A 20,241-nucleotide genomic window follows, 5' to 3' on the forward strand; every position below is an offset into this window, starting at 1 on the left:
GTGTAATCTTGACCACTGCACTCTAGAGCAGCCCTTGAACAACAATCAATTGTACAAAAACAATAAGCTCTATCTCTGAAATAGAAACACCATGAGATCAGCATTTTAGAGAAAACTTATTTAGTGAAGTACAAGTATTAAGTAGCATAAAATAACCCTAACCAAAGTAAACAAATGACTGGAAATAGTAGCTGAGTAGAAGCTTTATTTTGAACTAACACAAAATATCAAAATAATATATAATAATAAAACGTTTCATTAATAATAATATGATATAAAGACACAGTAAACGAAAATGGTAAATACAACTGATTGGAGTGAAAAGTAATGTAGTCAATTATAAAAGTAGCTAGTAGCAGTTTCTTTCCAGCAGTGTGTATTTGTTGTAATAGCAGCTGATAAATTAGTAAGTTTCTAAAGGTTGACGGTAACATCCTCAAATGTCTTGTTTTATCCGACCAACTGTAAAAAAATACTTTACATTAATATTTAACATGTTAAAGTTGTATATCTTCATTATGAGGGACAGAAAACCTTTCTGCTTGAAAAATCACCTAATTAAATATCAAAATAGTAATTTTCCTGCAGACCAATTTTCAATAGGACCAAAAATCAACAATACATCAGTAGCTCAGGTGAATGCAAACAAAAAAACTTAGACTAAAGCAAACCCACACAGTATAATGGTTTCCAATGCATTTTTTATTAAAAATGCTATTAAATAAATGACAAACACAATAAATGTATTCTGGTACAGTGAATCCATTTCAGTAAATCATAAATAATGATGAGTGGAAAACAAAAAGGACAACACTAAATCTAAAGGAATTAAATATAAGTATTGTGCATGGGCAACATAAATAAAAGGTTAGACAGTGCATCTTTAAACATGAATTCAGTTTCCTCTTCATACAGAACAATACATTACATTGGTCACAAACTTAAGCTTTGATGCGTTAAAGGAAAAGGTTCCAGATTGTCATAAGGCTGCCTCAATAAAAACCAAGCATCATCCAAACATCAGTGTGTTTATTGTGCGTCGCAAGTTTGGAAAAGTTGGCAGCAACCTCGTACAATATCAACAATAGTTTGTCACGCCTGTCAATCTGGATCACACACATTCTTCTAAAATCAAACAGAACTCAAAATTCAAGAATCCCGCTCTTTAAATGCATGGACTACAAATTTGGTCAAGGAACAAAAATGAACTGGTAAAAGGATCCCTCAAAAAATAAAATAGAACAAGATTCCCTCTCAAGTCATTCTGTGTCAAATCGTCACACTTCAGGGCTGCTTCATCACACGTGTGCCTGAGCATGCACGGATCATTAACTGCTGGTCCAACACATTGAATGTGTTGGTAATGGGATGCAACTTTAGAGAAGTAACGATATCTTTGCAACAACTCATAATTCAACTTTACGGAGGTCAGGATGACTTTATACATTTGTTTACTATTCAACTTGAATTGTTATAATCACTCATAATACTGAGAGTTTCTATATTGTGGACATGTTAAGATAAATATGGAGCTGGAAAAGAGCCATGAAACGATATGAGAACCAAACCTATGACCTATTTTAAGGGAGATATGACCTAGGAAAGTTCACTCAAAGATGAAAATTCAAATTCATGATGCAGGTGCGAATGAAAAAAGTTTGGAATCCGTTAGCTCATATCTTTCTTAATTAAGATCTGAAAAAGATCCATACGTTTCTATGATCGGCCCAGAAGTGTGACGATTTGACACGGAAAGAGACAGTTTGTTTACTCACTTATATCATCTTGTGCAAAGTGCTGATGGGTAGATTAAAACTAGTTGCTGTTACATTATGTCTATTCAAGCATTTCTTCACGCATACTGTACGCTTTTCATAAAAAGTTATAATTCTCTGAAATCATAACTGCAGACTACGACTAATGGAGAGGAACAGGCACAAAAAATATATTCTGTTTTTTTCGAAACATGCATCTATGTCAGTGGAAGATTAACTTTTCCTCTACATGCTTTATCTGACGTTAGAGGAGTTTGCTAAATGAGAACGACGATTTCTAAAGCCAGTCTACTCACAGTCCACTACTGAATAAGCTGCAAGGATAAAGCTATTGTTTCCCTTTTCTCAGAGAGAAACTTCAATTATGATCCCAGTGCGTACGTGCATTTTAAAACATGTAAAACCTACAGTTCAAGTTTTCGTATTCAGCAGTTTCATTTTCGGTTCAACTCCTACAAAAATACACAGCAGGATAGGTAGGATTGATCCAGAACAAAAATCAGTGGAGTCTTATAAGTCAAGTAAAACTGTCTATGATGTTTAACTGTGTGTGTGCATGTGTGTATGGATGTTTACTGTATATGTGTGCGTGCAATGCAAATGATATGTGTGTCTACACTCATGATGCGTGATGGTTTCATGGTGTGGCTTCACTTGTTCTTGTCCTCCAGTCCGCTCTCCGCTCTCAGGGCCTGGCTGCTGGCTGTAATGAAGCTGATCCAGTGTTGGAGGTCCTCTGGAAACTTGGGACACTCGATCTGCGCACACACACACAGAAACGTTAGCCGAGTGCTGATCGAGACTGAAGACAAAGTCTATCGTTTGCACACTTCATGGAAACAATTCGATTTCTGTGGAGAGATGCAGAGCCTTTTCAGTTTTAAGGATGTTTTACTTAATCTTCAGCAATCGTAAATCAAACGGCACATTTACAGTAGTCTGCCCCATATATTAGCCCATCACAGACATATCGGTATCCATGTTTATGTTTACTGATATGAAAAAGGTAATTTTATAGGATAAACTCTTCGGAACAGAACTGCATTTATGTTTACATGCTGATTTAAACAAATCATGTTTATTTTCTTCATCAAAATGTGAAATAGCAAGCCTTAGTTACGTTTCTTTGTCTTATAATAGGAATAGGAAAAATTGTCTATTTTTAAAAAAAATAAATATATATCAGCAAACGTATCAGTATTGGAAAATCTTTACTTTCTAATATTGGTACTGTATCAGCTTTCTATCTGGGTCAGCTTTTGGCTTAATGAAGAAACATTTTGTTGACCGAACTAGAGCTGAATTGATTTTTCAAGTAAAAATTCTAAATATTTAAGTCCTGGGTTCCTAAATGTGAAAAATGCATCAGACTACACACCAAATACATAAAGTCTGTCCTCAGGCCTTTAATTGTTTCTGACTTTGTGAAAGTGGGAAAAATTGTAAATTTCTAAATGACTGTTGTCTTCTTTTACTAACTAATTACATAACTACAGTAATTTTTCACTTCCATTCATTGAACCTTCCCTGCATGTGACTGGAGCCCCATATGAAGGCCCACTATCTATTTTAAAAAACATCTATAAAAGACCAAACAAAAGTATTGAAGAAAAATATTGTAAGTTGCAGAACGACAGCTATTTATTGATACTCTACTCCATCTTCTGCCTTTACTCACCTTCCTCTTGCATACAAATTCGATAACGCTCTCTGGGCTGCAGCGCACCACATTCTGTCTGCAGAGCATGACCGCAGACACAAAGCCGTCTTTCTTGGACACAAAGCGCTGCTCCAAGTAAAAGGCCTTCTCGTCCCATCCCAACACTTTGGTCCGAATCTCAAAAGCCTCGCGGAAGGCCAAGGAGCGCCGGTACCGGATGGTGGAAGCCCCTACCACCATTTTGGCCCCCATCCTGCACGAGGCCATGAACAGCCCGTTTCGCATGTAATGGTGAAAGCGAGCAAAGTCGCACTCCCTCAGGTATCGAGAGTTGTTCATGTGGCCCATGTAGTCCAGGTCATGCGGGAGGACCATGCCATCGATGCTTTGCTCTGCTAGAATGTCCCATATTCTGGGCTGGAACCATGCCTGGATAAAGACCTTGACCCCTCGCAGGAAGTACCAAACATCCAGAGTACAGAAGAGCAGGAGGAGGGCTCCAAACACCAGCAGCATCATCTCTCTGAAACAAGACAGATATAAACTATAAACACACCTAAGGGTCATCATGTAAACTTTGACAAATCAATGATTTATAACAGCATATATAACTTAATAGACTTATTGATATGCTTTTGATTTTCTTTATCCTCTGATGCTGAGGACCTAGACTATGTTCTACATGATCAAGCTGGATTGTGGGTGTGTCCTGGAATCCAGCTCTGATGAATGGAGAAGGCTCCTTTGATTACATAGGGGTTTGCATAGCTTGTGAATCAAAGGGTTCAAATAGGATCACATTACATTACGCTGTATTTGCATCTTTTGTCTGTAGAGTCGATGAGGCTGCGACTGCTGCTGGAGGTTTTGCGGCCAAAATAAGTAAGAAAACGTATGTTTGCTAAACTGCCTCAGAGCTTTTGACCCAGCTGCCGTCTACCGGCAAGACGGGATGGACGGCTGGATTTCTGTTCCCACAGTCGAAACTAAAGCAATCATATATGTGTAGGAAACTTCTAGAAAACAAGAGGTCTGAGCTACTGAGAATTGACAGATTTTACAGTTTAATATGTCAGAACCTATTTTATCTTATTTGTTTGCCTATTATGATATAATGAAGCCGTCAGGTTCCTGGAGCAGGACACAGGGACTACAAACAGTGCAGCCATGTTGTTTGTAGTTGTTTTGTTTCTCCTGGTGAGATCTTGTTCTTGTATCTCTCTCTGTAATCATTGTCTCTCTCTCTTAAGGACATTTCCTGCTTCACTGTGACCTAATGGTGTCCATCTTTAGAGTCCTGTGTCTGTCTCTTCATGTTATGCATCTCTTAATAGTCGTGTGTGTGTGTGTGTGTGTGTGTGTGTGTGTGTGTGTGTGTGTGTGTGTGTGGTTGTATTACAAACTTTTACTTTGTGTGCCATTACAACTGAGGCCCATTCATTAATCCATCCATTATGTTAATACCATGTACATCTGATGTAGATCACTTTACATCACCTTGTTATCCTAAATAAACTTTACTTTGCCTTGTCATATGAACTCCTCGCTTAGAGCACTTATGTTTCTAAATTCACGACCTAAAAATATAAAAATCAATAAATCAATGATGATGTGGATGCGAATAAAATCACGACGACTCGCTCCCAAACCGATTATTATGGGTGAAAAACCCGGAAGCATCCGCCTTGTGTACGGCTTCACTTCAACCTTGAGGACCGTGAAGCTAACGCTTCTCCATTCAACCTGCTGTCACAGGCAAATCTGCTAGCTTAGCCGCTAGCTGCGAGCGGACCGGGGCCTCGGAGAGACCACTTCCGGGTTCCCGTGGTCCTGCTTCTACCGACGGGGGGGTTCGGGTTCAGGCCACGGACACGACCGGGTGTGTGGTGGATGTGTCGGTGGAACCTACCGTGCGCCCCGGACTCACAGCGACCATGAGATGCTGCTGCTGCAACTTGAAGGAACCGGTAGAATGAGTGAGCACGACTTCCGGGTGGTCGGTGACGACCTGAAATCTCATTGGTTGCCGTGTCGGCATGGTTACGAAGTCATCATCATCCTCAGCCTCATCTGAATTATAACTGTTGTTATTACTGTTTGGTATATTTTCAGTTGCTGGTATTTATTAAATAGTTGTTATGTACGTATTAAATATTAATATATATATATACTCGCAAAATTCTAAAGGTCTTATTTTATTTTGTTTCCCTGCATTTTGTCAGCCACTGGGTGGCAGTGTAGGCATACAGGCAGATAGATAGATAGACAGACACACAGACAGATGGATAGAGACAGAGAGACAGATAGATGGACAGATGGATAGACAGACATACAGACACACAGACAGACAGACAGACAGACAGACAGGCAGGCAGACAGACAGACAGACAGACAGACAGACAGACAGACAGACAGACAGACAGACAGACAGACAGACAGACAGACAGACAGACGATATATTTTTATCGTCTGTCCAAAAGTGACAGATATTCTCCTTTTGACAGGGCTCAACAAAACAAATTATTCACAGAATCTATAAAAAAAAATTAATAAGAATCAGCTGGATAGATTTTGTCCATTCTGTATTTGATTATTTGCAATGAATGAATGAACGTCAGTGTGGGTGATGGATTTGATTTCACTGAATACATCACATCCCCATGATGCATCAGTGTCAGCTTGAGTTTGGTCAAATAGCAACTGGGATAGTTACACAAAGGCCCAATGAAAGTACATTTTTATACACTTAACTTAACAGCTCAGTCTGTAGTATTCATCCTGCCGGCGGTTGAAAGTGTCAACCTTTCTTTATACCAGTTAGCAGGAACATGCTGATAGCTATATTCAACCTAATTCACTGCCAATGTAATATTATAGCTCACTGTTAATTTACTCTTAAGCTACTGTTAATGTGATTTTTGAAATTCCTGTACACCTGGTTTCTACATGGCACATTCCATTAGAGTGACACCAACTTTGATTTTATTGTACTAAACAACTTTATTTTGTACAAATTCACAACGGTTGTATTGCATCAATTTCAGATTTCGTACCAACTGCTATTTATTTTACTGTACAGAAAAAACTTCAAGCTAAACCCCCGGCTTGTTTCTCACTGGAAGTGGGAGAGGATGTCTGCACCTAAATGTATAGTGAGGTCATAAACGTGCATCAGTAGGAGTTCTAAATAGTGTTAATGCTTGTATGGCTTTTAATGCTAATATGGTAAACTAAAACATATAATCATGTTACTTCTCTTTAGAGTCAACTCGTTTCTTTTAGTGTTGTCAAGCTCTATATCCAGAGTGAAGTAGGCACAAGCGTGTTACAGTCAAGTAGCCAACAGCAGCAAATATTTCTCTCGGAAGACTTTGAATCCTGTTTACAAGCTGCCCCACAAAACACCAATCTGTTCACAGCTTTATTTGTTCTTCTCCTCCAGTCCGCTCTCTGCCCTGAGGGCCTGGCTGCTGGCTGAGATGAAGTTGACCCAGTGTTGAAGGTCCTCTGGAAACTCAGGGCACTGCACCTGCAACGAGCAAACATCCTTCAATGAGATTTGAGGATTAAAACATTACCGGTGTTCAATTTGCATGTGTACTGAGGCCTCCTCTCCTACCTTCCTCTTGCAAAGATGCTGCATGATCTTGTCCGGGCTGCAGCGGATCACAGTCTGCTTGCAGTACATGACGGCACACACCAGGCCGTCTTTATTTGACACAAATCTCTGCTCCAGGAAAAAGGCTTTGTCGTCCCAAGTAACGATCCGACTCCGCAGCTCGTATCCCTCACCGATACACAGAGCTCTTCGGTAGCGAACAGTGGTGGCCCCCACCACCATCGAAGCTCGGAGGGCTCGCACGGCCTTGAACACGCCGTTGCGCGTGTAGAGAGAGAAGCGGGCGAAGTCGCACTCGCGGAGGTAACGAGCATTGTTCATGTGGCACATGTCGATGTCATTGGAAGTGACCCGGCCTGTCATCACTTGCTCAGCTGTGACGTCCCAGATCGTCGGCTGGAACCAGGCCCGGGCGATCACCGCCGCCGCCCGGAGGAAGTACCAGACATCCAGGCTGCAGAAGAGAGCCAGCAAGGCGCCGAGCACCCACAGCAACCACCACATCCCTGTGAGAGGACACGAACCAGCAGAGGAAGCAGTGGGGTTACTGGGATGTGTGGGAGCAACATCATCTATGTGCAAGTCTCATGATATTCCATCCTATTGATGGGTAGAAGCACACAGACATATTGGAACCCGAGTTTTTGTCTTTATGTGCCGATGTGAAAACTTTTTTTGTAGAATGAATAATGCAGAAAATGTGTGTATTCATATTACATTAAAAAATATATATTCTTAATTCAAGGTTTTTTGTATTTGTAGTGATTTGTTTTCCATTTCTTCAATCAAAAGAAATTAGCACCTGAAACGCCTTCTCCTCTTTCAGCTCTCTCTTATAGTCTCATTTTTATAGGTGCGCTTTCTCCTAGTTCAGCTCTTATCGTCTATTTTAATCATTTAATGATTTTTTATTATATTTCCTCATGGAAACTTTTTTAATCTTTATCTGTGCTCTATTGCTTCTTTCTCTTCAACTTGCTATGAGAAGGGTTTCTTATTTTTTCATTTTCACATTGTAAAGCACGTTGTGACTTTCTTCTGAGCGGTGCTGCATAAATAAAGTGTAGTATTATTACTATTATTATTAATAAATTCAGAGGTAACAGCTTTAAAGCAGCCTATAAGACAGTGGTAGCAAAATGAAACCATCGTGATGGTTTGTAGTCAGGTTTGTCTTGTTTCACCCAAACCAGAGACACTCGTCAGGTGTATTGTTGTTTTGTGTATTTAAATCAGTATTTCTGACAGAAAGTAAGAAGTAGTTTTGAACCACTTGAATCCTGCGGTTCTTTCTGGAGCTGATTCTTTCAAACATGAAGTGAAGCTACAGACCAACCTGATGAGGATCAGTGACTTTTCAGGATCTATTTAAAACCCACGTGAAGGAGTGAACAGGTTCTACAGGATCATCAGGCTCTGGTTCAAACTCTGATTTAACTTCTTTAACCTCTGAACAAAGTTTGAGAGTTTAACAACAACTAAAAGGTATTTGACAACAGTCGATGCCTCGTCATTTTATTTCAGACGTAAGTTACTCGCAGGTCTGAAGTGAAGTCACCTGTTGAAGCAGCAGTTTCCGCTCTGACTTTACGTAACGGACGTAAACAAGCTGCAATAAGAGTGAATACTTAAAACCACGAACACTCACCTGCGGCTTCCTGCTGTTTCTACTCGAACCTGCGGAGTCTGTCCACACACACACACACACAGACACACACTCAGACACACACATACAATCCCCAAAACAATCAGCTACACACACCTGAAAAACACTCCTACCCACACTCTCCAAACCGGGGTAAAGTTTAACCAGATTTCTTCCGGATACGGTTTTCAAAATAAACATGTATTCCATTATATTTATGAAGAACTGGCGTTTTTGACATCCAATAAATTACAAAATTTAATAAGTAGGATTATTATTAAATTAAACTTTATTCCAACATCACGAGTGAGTCTACTGAGTTTTCTTTTTTAATTGTTAAATGTGAGGACACTTATTTTGAAGCCGACTGAGTCTCTTCTTGTTATCAGGACGTGACGTTGAACAGAATCTTTGGCTATGATTGGTTGGTTACTCATCCATTATAATATAGCAGTCAAAATCATGACATTTCTAAAACTCCATTATTTCAAAGCTTATTGCAGGAAACATTTTAATGCACAGATGAAATGATACAACATTGGTTTTATAAGTAAAGGTTAAATTGTCTCTATTTTGTCTTTGCTTTAAAAGTATAATTATTAGATGTATTGTAAAAAAAACAATTTCTCTACTAAGATCAGTCAGGACTGAAAATATTCAAAAGTAAGCTTCATGTATCTACACAAATATTACAATAATAGTATTAAAACTAGATATTGATGGTCAAACAGTAAAAGTTTTTCAGTTCATATTAGTTCAGCTGAGTTGACGCTACACGTATGAAAATAAATCCTGGTTGTGAGTACCATTAGTCGCATGTTAAAATGTCTTATCTCTATATAGAAGTTAATTGAAAATATTCTTTACTGTAAAATAGAAGAAAGGCTGTGTCCTTTTTATGTGGTTTATTGTTGTGTAATCACCATCAAGACAAACTTAACAAACTTTTATTCACCACTCTAAAAGGTAACATTTTCAGCGATGTCACAGAGTATAGGAGGAACTACCAAACTGGAGAACAATCATCAGACAGCAGAGGAAGTAACATGACTTTGATTGTCCATACAATGCTTAGTTAGGACAACATTACTATAACTGCAACAACTGAAGATTCACTTTATACCCACTAAAAAACACTTAGAAGCTACATGACATTTATTAGACTGGTATATACGTTTCTAAAACTTAACCAATTATGTCAATTCAAACTATGGAAAACTTTTTATAAGGAATAAAACACTTGACAAACTTTTATTCACCACTCTAAAAGGTAACATTTTCAGCAATGTCACAGAGTATAGGAGGAACTAACAAACTGGAGAACAATCATCAGACAGTAGAGGAACTAACATGACTATGATTGTCCATACAATGCTTACTTAGGACATTACTATAACTGCAACAACTGAAGATTCAATTAGCCAATTATGTCAATTCAAACTATGGACACTTTTTAGAAGGAATAAAACACTGACAGGCTTTCTGTCAGGTCATTTTCAGAGATTATCTTGTGCAAACATACTAAACATTTTTCCTTTTAAGTCCCTGAAAATTTGAGGGAAAATCTATCATCAATAATGTCTCATGTACATTAAACACAGGTCGATCCACTGTGGTAATGATGATCGACACATTCACTGAATTTGACGAGATCGATGATCCGTCACCATTTTCTTCATGTCCCAGTCGGCTCTTAAGTAGCAAAGATCAAGGTCGTGACCTGGGCCAGCCATCGGGTCATACTGGTGTCTGCAAGAGTGTGTACAATCAACTGTGAAAATACAGTACATGGCAATGGAGCAGATGAGATGTAGAGTTGAGATTTACTGTGGGGAGATGGTAGTTATGCAGGTAATTATTGCCATCAATAGTAGATTAACTCACTGTTTGAGGTGTTCTTCGATGGCTATGCGTTCATACACGGTGCCATACACCGTTTTCACGGGATCAATAAACATCTTATTGGTGAGTGGACAGATTAGATGTTGGGGTATGAACTGCTGCACATGATCCACCAATTTCTTTCAAATAAAAGAAAGAGACAAGACATTAAAGAGTGTGTCAAGACACCACGTATGTTGATGTTATATGAAAAGTAGGAATACGCCACAACTTTGAATATTTTAGTTCACTCACCTTCTCCATGTCATCCAGCGACTTTCCTGCATTTTGCTCAGTGTATTTCTTTGCTTCCAGCAGATACTTCTCACGGTTCGTCAGGAACTCTTCAGCCAAAATGCTTCAAAAAGAAGTTTGATATCACATCAGATACCTCAAATCTCCGAGCACCTTTCTAGTTAATCAATCTCCATAACTCACCTGTCTAGTGGATCATCAGGCTCAGGGATGATGAGCAGTCCATACACAGCATCAAAGATGTCTCTGATGGTAATGTGAGCATTGTAGCTGCGGTCAAAAATGCTGTGGCAGATGCGGCCCACGCTGTTGATGTTGCAGTGGTACACCTGTCATCCTGTTAAGGAACTCTTGCAAGCAAAACGTGTACAGTGTATACAATCACTTCAATCGCCGTCATAAAATTAGACACACGCACGCACGCACGCACGCACGCACGCACGCACACACACACACACACACACACACACACACACAGCTGAAGGCAGCTGAAGGCAGCTTTGCAATGGAAGCCTGTAATCCCTTTTCAGTTTTGGCAGGATACTCGTGTGACAAATCGAACAAGTGGAGGCGTCACTGGGTATTCAGGACCAAACTGGCAGTACAGCTCAAACACGCCTTTCTCATAGGGCGTGTGAGGAGGGCCCTGCATGAGAATCCTCCAGAATGCTGAGGAGATAAAAACAATGACAGAAAAAGACTACACTTTACATTGGAATCTTAGGTTGTCCCTTTATGACTATACAGACTGAAATTTATCCTTTTCAGCAATTAAGATGTTAGCTTTCATGAGCACAATGAGGGTCAACCACAACACAAGATATCCCAGTTTAATATCCAGCTTTGTGATAACAAACAAGAGACAGCGCCACCTACTGAAGTCTGACTCTGATGTGAAGACTCTGAAGAAGGGATGAGGGTCACAGTGCAGGCTCTTCAGCTCCTCCAGGACACGTCTGTCCTTTTCCATGAAGCGCTCATCCTTTGCCTCCCGAAGCTTCTTTTTCAAAGAACTGTTTTGAAGAATTAATACTTCAAATGTAATGCTTTTATCTTAAAAGGTCTTACATCAATGTTAATATTAACATATCACAAGGTTCAGATGGGCATGTTACGCTTGGGGGTGTGAAATGCTTTGGTTTACATTCTGTCTGCAAATGATCAACAACACAGTGTGTCTGTGCAAGTTTGATACTTAGTAAATCATTTGATTTCAGTTGACAAAAATATAAATGTACATATGTCAAAATATTAATCTTAATCGGAGAAAACAAGTTATTTGCAGAATTTTGTTTCAGCTCTAGGAAATTGTGGTAAGGATTTTTTACTGTTCTAGGATTGTAGCAGAAAATACGCAAAATGAACTGATGAAAACTTCCAAGACATACACAGTGGATGGTAAAGACAAAGACAATTTAATAAAGACCAAATTGTGGTCAATCTATTAGTTTTTTTTACTTATTATACTTATCAAGAAAGGTCACAATATCTTCACTTGATCAGGTTTATTATCAGTATCCGGATGATGCTTGTGTCTATCTCTCACCTCTCTGTCCCAGTCACTTTGTTGCTTAGCTGGGTTGGCAAGGATGGATCTGGATACTCATCATATCCGGTAGTTGCAAAGATACTCATTAAAGTATGCTATAACAAGGAATAACAGGTATAAAATAAATGAACACACGATGACAAGTTGTAAGGTTGATTTGTTTAATTTAGAGTATTTTTCATATTGCCACTGACCTTACTGACAGACGACGAGTCAAGTTTTTTTTCTTTGGTTTCCTCTGCTCCAAAGACAGGACTGTCTCGATCTCGAAGAGCTTCAAACCCTCTTTGATTGTCTGTGGTTTGAAACAGCAGCCGCCTGGAGGCAAAATGCACGTGTGGTATAAAGATACAGTGACTATCTGAGTGAGTGTTAAAGTTAGGGCTGGCAGTTGTGTGCGGTTTAGAATATGTGACTATTAATTATAGTTCGCTGCACTGAGGAGGTGATGACTGTCTGTAGGGTTAGTGTTAGGGTTTCCTCAGGCCCTCAAGCGTGAAGCTGATAGTTTGAATGATTCTGGAGAAGTGGGAGCCACAGGCTGACCGATTTTTGTAATTTGTAGATAGATTTGACAACAATACTCAGCTGAGAATGAAAGCCTACCTGTTGCATTGCTGATTCCATGCAGCATATTGTTCTTCACATTTCCAAGAAGGATTGAATCCACAACGATGTCAGATTTTAACAGCTTGGCTGTAATGGCAACTGGCTTCATTGAGGATCTGTGGGAAGCAGAAAACGTTCAGTATACAGAATGAGACAATATGAACCGATGACAATTTATAAACAGCTTTACTTAAAGTTATTCTATGAAATACGTGTATTAGAATGGTTGATCCTTGCCCCTAACCATTTAGAAACAATGAGAGATTACAGAATCAACAATCTCATTAGCTGGCTGGCAATTGAAAATTAGCGTCAGTCAATATCTGCTCAACTAAAGCTATGATAAGCATTTTTTGTAGTAATATGTAAAAGATGGTAGTGTATCACATTAGAACATAGAAGGACTTTTACCCCAAATCATTTCCATCAGTGAGGCAGATGATGCGAAGTCGACAATCTGGAAACTTCGGTTTGACCTTTTCCAACTCAGACAAGCCCCATTGTAGGGCATCATACAGCCGAGTGCATCCATTCGGTTGAAGGATACGGATGACCTCCTACAAATGAAATGAAAAACTCTTAATCTTTGAACATTGTTACTGGGTACACAACAAAATGAGATGCAACAATTCCCAGAAAGAACACTCCTTTGCCTCTGATTTTTTTTACCTTGAACTTTTCCAGGTTTTCAGTAAATGTGTGTAGAGTTTTCACCATTGAGTCAAAATTCACGAGGCCAATGATATGATGGAAATCATAAGCCATGCTTCTTGATGCAAAGTTGTCAAAGAGCTCCTTCACAGCATTCATTTTCTTTATCCCTTCATTTCCATAGCACTCCTCATCCATGGATGAGCTTGTATCTATCAGGACCTGATGAAAATAAAAAAACAAATTCACAGAATAAACAGATATTGACAGTGTGTTTTGTATTGTCTCAAGTGAATTTGGATTTTTCTTTGTTCAAGTTTAAAAGTGTGTTTTTAAAATGCGAAAGTGAGCTTTAAGCCAAGACTTAGCCAGGCAGTTTTATACCAGAATGGCTTCCTTTGGAGTCCTAGTTGTGACAAATGATCCATCTTCTCTATGGTCACCAGTGCTGTGTTGGATGTCCAAAAAAAAAAAAAGAGTTAATCAATGTTTATTACCAGTGTAGTTTCTGAGTATATTTTTTACATACTCTTTTTACAGATTCATATAAAGGTCACAATAGACTTTGCCTTTGACAACTGAAACATAATCACTTCATCATTGAGTCCAAGTGACAACTGATCAAAAGTTGAAGACATTCCAAGTAGTGTTGAGATATCTCATTCAAGAGGAAAACATTTTTTTGAGGTCACTGTGACCTTGACCGTTGACCTCCAGGCACCAAAATTGAATCTGTTCATCTTGGAGTGAATGTTTGAGGAAATTCCCTCAAGGCATTCTTGACTAATTGAGTTCACAGGAAAAGGACAGACAGATAACCGGAAAAACATAACTATACCTTGAATAAAATTTTGAAATAACAATTTAGTAGCACTTAAATGGCACTTACTTAAAGCCCTTTTAGTTTTGCTCTTTTGAAGAAATTGTACTTTTTTGATTCTTGTTGTTCTGGGTTTGTACCCTCATGGTTGAATGCACTTATTGTAAGTCGCTTTGGAAAAAAGCGTCAGCTAAAGGTAATGTAATGATTTATACTGATTTCATTTTGGTTGTTTATATGCACGCTGTAATTCGGATGCTTACTTGGCCGCCAGTACATTCACATCCACTTCAAAGCTCTTGCCATCCAGACAGTTGTGCACCAAGATCATATCTGTGGCTCCTTTGCTTTTATGCAGATAAACACCAAGGTTATCTGCAAAGAGAAAAGAAGCACATCAAGAGCACAACACCTTTTTGAAACATGTTAAAAGGGAGGGTTATAAAGACTGATTTAATTGGGTACCTTCACTCAGCAGAACAAGGCAGACCTCATTCTCTCCAAGCTTCTTCAGATGTAGGGGTGGGGTCACATTGAGATGAGGGAAAGACTTCAATCTTTCAACCATTTCTCCAAAAGTCAACTGTTCATGGACCTGAAAGCTGTCATGTGATTGCTTATTGTAGACATTAAAGGATGAAGCATAACCATATGTCGAAAACAAAACATTTGTTAAATGTATTTTGAAAACAAAGCACTGAAATACTTAATAAGAGGCTTTTAAAGTTTGTATTTATATGCATTTTTTCGTACAGTATAGTTAAAAGAACTGCAACTAATTTGTGGCTGATAACCATCTTTAAATCACATACTGAATAAAACAAAATAAATGTTTAATTTCAGTAGTTTAATGGAAAGTAAAAAGTTGATGGTACATACTTCTGACCGGTTGTCTTTTCACTATTAATCCAGAGACGATAGGTCTTAATGAAGGGAGGCAAGCTGAGCAGGATTTTCTCAATGTCAGTGGCTCTCTGTAATGAGGTCTCTCGCAAAATCTTTTCTGTGCAGTTTGGAATTTTCACCCCATCTAATAAACAAATACAGAACATGAAATAAAGCAAAAAATAAAACACCATTCACTACAAAAACACACATTTTCACAAAAGTAAATACAAATGCTTGTGCAAAATTCATGCCAAACTATTCAAGACTTTTAAAAACTACAAATAAAGCTTTCAATAAACACGTTTTTTGAATCCACCATGACCGTGACCTTGACCACTGAAATCTATTTAGGTCATCCTTGATCTAAGTGAATGTTTGTGCCAGATTTGATGACATTCCCTCAAACTGATCTTAAGATAATCAGGTTCAACAAAAACCTAAACATACTTTGTGATTGTGCATCAGAGGTCGCAATGGTGGATCCAGTTTGGTGGATTCTGTATCGTGCCGGCTGATCGCAGTGATAATGGAGGATCCTTTGTCGCGTTGGCATCGGATGGTGGTGGACAACGACCGAGGCGGCGGCTGATGATGGATCCTAACTGGCGCCAGTGGACAATGACTGTGGACTATAGTGGATCCCATCTTGATGCTGGATCGTGATCTTGCTGGCTGCTGACCAGAGACTATGATTGCAGCAGGACTGCTTGACATATAGTATTAAAAAATGTTTACCCTCATCGATGCTGCTAAAAACTTTAATCCTGATGATGTTTTCCTACACTTGACATCTATTGCACTTCTGTCCGTCCTGGGAGAGGGATCCCTCACATGTGGCTCTCTCTGAGGTTTCTACTTATTTTTACCTGTTAAAAGGGTTTTTAGTAGTTTTTCCTTACTCTTGCTGAGGGTTAAGGACAGAGGATGTCACACCATGTTAAAGCCCTATGAGATGAATTGTGATATATGGGCTATACAAATAAAATTTGATTGATTGATTGATTGATTGAAGCCAACGTGACCTTGGCATTTGGCTACCAAATTTAAGTAAGTTGAATCATTGACTCAAAGTGAGGATTTGTGCCAAGTGTCAAAGGATTCCTTGATGGCGTTCCAGAGATATCACCTTTACAATGCAAACATTTATTTGAGGAAATTCCCTCAAGGCATTCTTGAGATATGGGACGGAATGGGACGGACAAACAAAAACTAGTAAAAACGTACTCAGTTAGAATAGTTTGGTGGTATTATGATTTTTCATTGTTTTTAATGTTTTCACCCCGGACTGTTTGTTGTCAGCAGGATGAGGCAAAAACCACATAACAGATTTCCACAAGACTTAATGAAAAGATAAAATGACCAATAAATGATGGCACTTGAGTGTTTTATTATCCCCAGTTTCCCAAGGAATAATGTATATATCTTGATGGAAAAGAAAAAGGGAGACTGATATCAATTAGTCAGTGCAATTTTGTGTTGCTTGATTTGTTTGTTTTTCCAGTTTTACCTTTGATTCTCTGGAGAATGAATGCTCGTTCAAAGGCACCTGGCACTCCAGGCACTCTCACTGGTTCACAGAAACGGTTGCTGTCTTGAGATGTGAGCAAGACTTCTGCGTAGTTCTCAAAGTCTGATGTTTGTTGCTATTCAAATAGGAAAACACATTAGTGAATACTTGGGAATCCGATTTAGGACACATTGATGAATACAATCAAGTACAGTACAGTAACAACCAAATGCTCAGAATAATCTCAACCTCCACGATTGTATTAAGAGATATTGATATCTACACAAAATATATAAAGTTGCAATTATAAATTACAGAAGCCCAGTTACCTCATACCCCACAATCATCATACCTCTGCTCTTGAGATGAGATGTGCCCAGCAGTACAATGAATTCTCAAAGACATGCACGTCCTTGATGACTGTCTCCCCTCGGTCTGAGCCAAGTTGGGGCAAAAGCTCTCTGAAGAGCACGTACAAGCCTTCAACTATTGAAATCTGCAGCAATGCAACAAGAATGTTTGAAGTAATCAGGATTACATTAAAAAATATTGACTCTAGGTACAAAACCAAGTACAATTTTGTTATTGCTAAAACAATACTGCCTCATATTGTTTACCTTTTGATTCCTTGTCATCCTTTCATTCCTGCTGAGTAGCTGATTCAAACTTTGGGCAAGAGGGTTACATCCAGTCAGTCTTCGGATGTAACCAATTAATTTTTGTATTTCTGAATGACGCTCTTTCTAAAAGTAAAGAAACAGATGCACTTAAAATCAGTGTGAAGAACATTGGAGAAGGAACCTACAAAACGAACCTTCTGTGTTGTAAGATAAGCCAACCTTTCAGATTAGTTGGAGATAATTTAGGACAAAGGCACCGTGCCAAACCTAGGGCAACTTCCTGATTTGATTATCAGCTGTTTTTTATGGACTATTCAGGGTCAGCCAATAGCACTTGTTGTAGAAGGAGGTGTGTGTGTGTGTGTACCAAAATGAGATCATCAACATCCATCTTGTTGGGGTTAGTAGTACAGGTCTGAACACACATGTCCTGAATGAGTCCCAAAATCTGGTTGCTTAGTCCACATTTTGAAGTGGTTTTGTGACTGGTTCTTTTTTGCTGTTTGCACACATTTATTGACATACAGACACATCTGTAAACTCAGACCGCATAAAAAAATTAAATAATTTACTTTTGTGAACACAAATGTTGTAGTTGTGAGTTCTGATCCCAAACAGTCAAAGGACACATTCAAGATCTATTTGGATGTCAGGTGTGGACACACGCACTAAGAGATGCAACTTGTGATCAGATCCCTCAAGATGGATGTTAATACCAAGACTGAACAGGGGAATCAATACTAAAGTAAAGAGGGTCATGAGATAGAGAATGGAAACAATATAATATCAACACTGCTTACAACAACGTAAAGTGAGGACAGGAACACACTGCTTCCTTTCTGGGTTTGCTGGACTGAAGGCACAACATCATTAATGAAGAACGCATCATTGAATAAAATTCCATCATCTGTGTATAAAGAGAAGGCAACTGTTGACCCCTCAGAGATTCCACAGCTTTCCAGTTTGTCACATCCATCACGTTGACCTCTGCAAGTAAAATAAGCACACCAGAGAACAGAGATAGTGCCTGAGTACCAAGGACTTCACAGAAAAAAGAAACACTTCAATGGTTATGGAGGTAATTCTGAATTACTTGTATTGAAGGACGTGTGCTGGAATTCCACTTGCATTTGCCAACTTGAGTCTAAGACTGGTTATGGTGTCGCTTTTTAAGTTCACCATCACGTCGAAGTCTCCCTAAACAAATCAACAAAACATATTCAAAATACAGATTCAACTCCATTCAATTTATAAACTATGTGTTAAAAAACCAGAACCAAAACACCAAATCCACTTTATGTTAATAATTACATGTACACACAAACTTGTTGACATCCTCACCATGTCCTATTCTGGAGTGTTAATTACAACAGAAGTAATTTTCCATTTTCAAGAAAAAATATGGAACCTGTTGTATTTCTTTGGTTGTCCCCTCAGGCACCAGCCCATCTGGCACCAGTAATTATAACCTTAAACTAAGCTATGGATAGTGTTTGAGCTTGCTAGTGTTTCATTATTACATCACTTAGTAATTTCGTTAAGAATATCACTTAAAATTACTTGTATCACAAGCAAGACGCACCCTGAGCATGATGTGGCATCGGATAACCTCCTCTCCAGGTGTTTCGACAAACTCAACTTTGAGCGTCTTAGGAGCATATTTCAGGTTTTCCTTTGGTGTAAAAATGGCATAGATCATATCTCCACTTTGAATGTATCTCTCTTTCAGGGACCCTGTAAGAAGAGACAATAAAAAGATACATGTCCTTGTACTGAAGCACATTAAAAAAAAGTGCAGCTACAGAGCAATACATTTTCTTCTTAAGTGTTATATATCACAATGAGTTTTCTTGTGGCCTGCACTGTGGTTCTACTTGTTTGACCCCAAATGAGAGAGAGAGAGAGAGAGAGAGAGAGAGAGAGAGAGAGAGAAAGAAAAGTAGTGTGTATGTGCATGCGCAATGTTATTTCCCCATTAGCTCAAAAACATGATCACTGTAAGCAGCTTCCACACTGTATGTATGTACACAGAACTTAATAGAACGTTTTCAAACTGCTCAAAAGAACTTGAGGTACACCCCCCTGTCACCTAGCAACTTCAACTGTAAAAGGGCTGCTCACACGTGTTGAAGAAAGAATCATCTGTCAAGGGCATCCCGTCAATTGTGTAGAGACAGACACCTGTGGTGCTGCCCACGTTTTCAAGCTGACAGATCCTCAACATCAGATCTTCAACAGTGTTTTGAGTTGGATCCATATCTGAATAAAAAAAAGAAAAGAAAAAGACTATTCATTTGTGCTTCTTTTATTTGGCCTATGCAGGACTAGGCTTGGAAGCAGCTCTCTGCTCAAAATCACAAAACAGATGTACGTAATCTGCGCCTATACTGTACACTGTAGATAAGTAAATGGAATTAACAAGATAAATAATAAAAATAATAAAAATGCATTACAAGGTTTGTTCCTCTTACCTGTAATATGTTTTGGTTGAGGACATTTAGGGTACTTGTACTGCAGGAAGAATGCCTCCCTTGATTTTTGCACAGATGCCACAGTTCGAACTTGGCGATTTGAACCTTGGGGTAGTTGAATGGAGTTTTTCAACGCCACAAAACGATTCTTTTCCACGCGACTCAAACCTGTAAAAATAGAGACATGATTGCCCCCGATTCTTTCAAAAAGTCTTACACATGATACAATATTTATCTTACACAGCTGTCTGAGGCTTTCTTACATTTCCAACTTGTCACACCGCGGTGAGA

At 38.9% G+C, this 20,241-nt stretch overlaps 3 protein-coding genes across 4 annotated transcripts in view; all 3 read right to left on the reverse strand.

The window, feature by feature from the left end:
• Positions 1-757: 757 nt before the first annotated feature.
• si:ch73-52e5.2 (protein THEM6) lies at positions 758-5,396 on the reverse strand. The gene is made up of 3 exons (XM_061083706.1): positions 5,345-5,396; positions 3,454-3,958; positions 758-2,533 (listed from the first exon to the last, which is right to left on the reverse strand). The coding sequence occupies exons 2-3, from the start codon at positions 3,952-3,954 to the stop codon at positions 2,426-2,428; spliced, it is 609 nt and encodes a 202-aa protein (XP_060939689.1). The 5' UTR covers positions 3,955-3,958; positions 5,345-5,396; the 3' UTR covers positions 758-2,425.
• A 1,014-nt stretch (positions 5,397-6,410) lies between these two features.
• LOC133017920 (protein THEM6-like) lies at positions 6,411-8,830 on the reverse strand. The gene is made up of 3 exons (XM_061084175.1): positions 8,703-8,830; positions 7,055-7,560; positions 6,411-6,964 (listed from the first exon to the last, which is right to left on the reverse strand). Exons 2-3 carry the CDS (start codon positions 7,556-7,558, stop codon positions 6,857-6,859), a joined length of 612 nt encoding a protein of 203 aa, XP_060940158.1. The 5' UTR covers positions 7,559-7,560; positions 8,703-8,830; the 3' UTR covers positions 6,411-6,856.
• A 3,579-nt stretch (positions 8,831-12,409) lies between these two features.
• Positions 12,410-20,241, reverse strand: part of LOC133018492 (uncharacterized) — a 36,604-nt gene continuing 28,772 nt past the window's right edge. For both annotated transcript variants that reach the window (XM_061084862.1, XM_061084863.1), the window contains exons 3-19: positions 19,951-20,118; positions 19,601-19,738; positions 19,062-19,213; positions 18,573-18,676; positions 18,280-18,466; positions 17,477-17,602; positions 17,212-17,355; positions 16,860-16,995; positions 15,344-15,494; positions 14,930-15,066; positions 14,728-14,839; positions 14,029-14,092; positions 13,663-13,866; positions 13,405-13,550; positions 12,991-13,109; positions 12,579-12,702; positions 12,410-12,479 (exon numbers count right to left, since the gene is read on the reverse strand). In XM_061084862.1, coding sequence (XP_060940845.1) covers positions 12,470-12,479; positions 12,579-12,702; positions 12,991-13,109; positions 13,405-13,550; positions 13,663-13,866; positions 14,029-14,092; positions 14,728-14,839; positions 14,930-15,066; positions 15,344-15,494; positions 16,860-16,995; positions 17,212-17,355; positions 17,477-17,602; positions 18,280-18,466; positions 18,573-18,676; positions 19,062-19,213; positions 19,601-19,738; positions 19,951-20,118 — 2,222 coding nt within the window. In that variant the 3' untranslated portion in view covers positions 12,410-12,469. The remainder of the gene's footprint in view (positions 12,480-12,578; positions 12,703-12,990; positions 13,110-13,404; positions 13,551-13,662; positions 13,867-14,028; positions 14,093-14,727; positions 14,840-14,929; positions 15,067-15,343; positions 15,495-16,859; positions 16,996-17,211; positions 17,356-17,476; positions 17,603-18,279; positions 18,467-18,572; positions 18,677-19,061; positions 19,214-19,600; positions 19,739-19,950; positions 20,119-20,241) is intronic.

This window comes from Limanda limanda, chromosome 13 (genome assembly GCF_963576545.1).
Source record: "Limanda limanda chromosome 13, fLimLim1.1, whole genome shotgun sequence".
NCBI lineage: Eukaryota > Metazoa > Chordata > Actinopteri > Pleuronectiformes > Pleuronectidae > Limanda > Limanda limanda.

Excerpts from the sequence above, each read along its gene's own strand:
- si:ch73-52e5.2 (XM_061083706.1), bottom strand. The coding sequence starts at position 3,954 with ATGATGCTGCTGGTGTTTGGAGCCCTCCTCCTGCTCTTCTGTACTCTG. Across the intron at positions 2,534-3,453 it reads AATTTGTATGCAAGAGGAAG|ATCGAGTGTCCCAAGTTTCC; the intron begins GTGAGTAAAGGC and ends GTGTGTGCGCAG.
- LOC133017920 (XM_061084175.1), bottom strand. The coding sequence starts at position 7,558 with ATGTGGTGGTTGCTGTGGGTGCTCGGCGCCTTGCTGGCTCTCTTCTGC. Across the intron at positions 6,965-7,054 it reads AGCATCTTTGCAAGAGGAAG|GTGCAGTGCCCTGAGTTTCC; the intron begins GTAGGAGAGGAG and ends TGCTCGTTGCAG.